Below are 3214 nucleotides of genomic sequence, written 5' to 3'. Positions count from 1 at the left end.
CAAATTAGTTTTGGAATGAAGAGAGAGCGAGAGCGAGAGACTGCAGAAAGCATGGAATGTCAGCCCTTATTTCAGTGGAGTCTATGAGTGGGGAAGTCTCTTGTAACCGTACAATGGGCTGGGGAGTACTGTGAGCAGTTTTCATTCCATTATTTAATAAAACATTTCACTGGAGGTGGTTCAGGGAAGGTCCATTGGGAGGGTCCCTGGGATGGAGGGATTGTCTGAGGAGCAAAGGTTAAACAGGCTGGGACTCGACTCCCTGGGGTTTACTCCAATGAGAGGGCGATCTCATTGAGGATTCTTAAGGGTCAGTGCTGAGGGAGTGTTCCCCCTCGTGGGAGAGTCTGACCAGAGGGTACACTCTGAGAATAAAGGGGGGCCAATTTCAGACTGAGGGGAGGGGGAATTGCGTCTCTCAGGGGGTTGGGAGTCTCTGCAACTCCTTGTGAGGGGCCGAGTCCTCGTGTCTGTGTAAAGTGAGACTCTCAAATCCGACAGGGAACGGAGGAGGAGGAGGGGGCAGGAAAGTGGACGTGAGGGATGTCAGATTCGCCACGATCCTAGCACATCGTGGAGCAGGCACGAGGGGCCGAACGGCCTCCTCCTGCTATTTCGGATCTCGGTCAGGCGTGGGATTCCACCGCCTGCTGAGCACTGGGGAAAACGGTGAAGGCTGCGACGTAAAAGGTAGCTTTTGAGTTTTGAGATGGGGGTTGGCGGGGAGCGGTGAGGTACCGGTGTCCTTCGGATCGCTCTCGTCTTTCTTGTCTGCGCTGTAGGCCTCGTCGGAACCCGAGGAGATGGTCTGAACGTCGTCGCTGTCATTGGCAGCGGCGGCAGCTGGGGTCTGACCCTGCACCGGCTTCCGGCTCGCACTGGTCTGTGTGCCTGTCTCCATCTCAGTGTCAGAGCTGCTCGACAACGTCATCACCTCCTGCTCAGGGGGAAGAGAGAGACCGACACAGAGGGCAAGAGAACGAAGAGAGAGAGAGAGAGGGAGAGGGAAGAGAGAGAGGGGGAAGAGAGAGAGGGGGAAGAGAGAGAGGGGGAAGAGAGAGAGGGGGAAGAGAGAGAGGGGGAAGAGAGAGAGGGGGAAGAGAGAGAGGGGGAAGAGAGAGAGGGGGAAGAGAGAGAGGGGGAAGAGAGAGAGGGGGAAGAGAGAGAGGGGGAAGAGAGAGAGGGGGAAGAGAGAGAGGGGGAAGAGAGAGAGGGGGAAGAGAGAGAGGGGGAAGAGAGAGAGGGGGAAGAGAGAGAGGGGGAAGAGAGAGAGGGGGAAGAGAGAGAGGGGGAAGAGAGAGAGGGGGAAGAGAGAGAGGGGGAAGAGAGAGAGGGGGAAGAGAGAGAGGGGGAAGAGAGAGAGGGGGAAGAGAGAGAGGGGGAAGAGAGAGAGGGGGAAGAGAGAGAGGGGGAAGAGAGAGAGGGGGAAGAGAGAGAGGGGGAAGAGAGAGAGGGGGAAGAGAGAGAGGGGGAAGAGAGAGAGGGGGAAGAGAGAGAGGGGGAAGAGAGAGAGGGGGAAGAGAGAGAGGGGGAAGAGAGAGAGGGGGAAGAGAGAGAGGGGGAAGAGAGAGAGGGGGAAGAGAGAGAGGGGGAAGAGAGAGAGGGGGAAGAGAGAGAGGGGGAAGAGAGAGAGGGGGAAGAGAGAGAGGGGGAAGAGAGAGAGGGGGAAGAGAGAGAGGGGGAAGAGAGAGAGGGGGAAGAGAGAGAGGGGGAAGAGAGAGAGGGGGAAGAGAGAGAGGGGGAAGAGAGAGAGGGGGAAGAGAGAGAGGGGGAAGAGAGAGAGGGGGAAGAGAGAGAGGGGGAAGAGAGAGAGGGGGAAGAGAGAGAGGGGGAAGAGAGAGAGGGGGAAGAGAGAGAGGGGGAAGAGAGAGAGGGGGAAGAGAGAGAGGGGGAAGAGAGAGAGGGGGAAGAGAGAGAGGGGGAAGAGAGAGAGGGGGAAGAGAGAGAGGGGGAAGAGAGAGAGGGGGAAGAGAGAGAGGGGGAAGAGAGAGAGGGGGAAGAGAGAGAGGGGGAAGAGAGAGAGGGGGAAGAGAGAGAGATATTGAATGAGAGAGTCAGAGAGAGAGGGAGTGACCCCATCAGGCCACGTTGACCCCTCTCCATCAAGCTGTCATCAATCTTATTCCTGCTGCGCCATGCCTGGGACTCCCCCACACAAGGGTTTGTTCCCTGGGCCACAGGCGGGTAAGCCTTTGCTGCAGCATGTCTGGCTGTACACACACTCTCCCCTCTGCTGCCCCTAACATACAAACGGTGTCAAATCCACCTTCCCGCCGACGCGGCCCCCCGCACCCCAAACCCTTGCCCCATCTGTGAGGGAGAGGAACACTCCCACCCCCCTCGATCGAGACCCCTCTGCTCCTGGGACTTTATCCCCCCCCCCCCGCCCCAAACCCCAGGGCTCTGGCTGACTCCCCTAAACTGTGGGAACACGAGATAATGCCTAACAGTTTACACACTGGTCTTCACCGTGATGTTGCTAACTCAGAGGATGAGGGCGTCGCTGGCTGGGCCTGCCGTTTGAAGTCACGTGTAGGCCTGACCCAGGGAAAGGACGGCCATTTCTGTCCCAGAGGGATGAGCAGACAAGTCTTCACCCTGGCCACGTACAAGTACAAATACTTTTAACGGAATTCAAATTCCACCCCGCTGCGATTCAAACCTGGAACCCCGGATGAGTCTCGTAATCGCCTCAGCGTAAGCTCCCCGATTGGGTTTGTAACACCTGGAGTAACTGAGCCTGAGGCCCCAGGCAGAGGCCAGGGTGAGGGCGAGGAGACGTTGCCAAAGCAACCAGCTCTTTAAAAAGGAGACACCGACAGCCTCCCAATCACGCTCGCACGGAAATCAATCTTACAATCGTACAGAGTGGAAATGGACCCTTCGGCCCAACCCTTCCATGCTGACCCAGATATCCCAACCTAATCTAGTCCCATTTAGAGTCATAGAGTCACAGATGTACAGCATGGAAACAGACCCTTCGATCCAACCCGTCCATGCTGACCAGATATCCCAACCCAATCTAGTCCCACCTTCCAGCACCTGGCCCATATCCCTCTAAACCCTTCCTATTCATATACCCATCCAGATGCCTCTTTAATGTGGTTGTACCAGCCTCCACCACATCCTCTGGCAGCTCATTCCATACACGTACCACCCTCTGTGTGAAAAAGTTGCCCCTTAGGTCTTTTTAATACCTTTCCCCTCTCACCCT

At 56.7% G+C, this 3214-nt stretch overlaps 1 protein-coding gene across 1 annotated transcript in view; it reads right to left on the bottom strand.

The window, feature by feature from the left end:
• Positions 1–399: 399 nt before the first annotated feature.
• LOC122546478 (histone-lysine N-methyltransferase SETDB1-like) overlaps positions 400–3214 on the bottom strand; it is a 10349-nt gene continuing 7534 nt past the window's right edge. The window contains exon 4 of the mRNA XM_043685179.1: positions 400–937. Within this exon, the coding sequence (XP_043541114.1) occupies positions 611–937 (327 nt within the window). The 3' untranslated portion in view covers positions 400–610. The remainder of the gene's footprint in view (positions 938–3214) is intronic.

The sequence above is a fragment of the Chiloscyllium plagiosum genome, unplaced genomic scaffold (assembly GCF_004010195.1).
Source record: "Chiloscyllium plagiosum isolate BGI_BamShark_2017 unplaced genomic scaffold, ASM401019v2 scaf_12011, whole genome shotgun sequence".
Taxonomy (NCBI): Eukaryota; Metazoa; Chordata; class Chondrichthyes; order Orectolobiformes; family Hemiscylliidae; genus Chiloscyllium; species Chiloscyllium plagiosum.
Note: the sequence above shows the minus strand (reverse complement) of the source record. Positions and strands in the feature narration are given on the sequence as shown.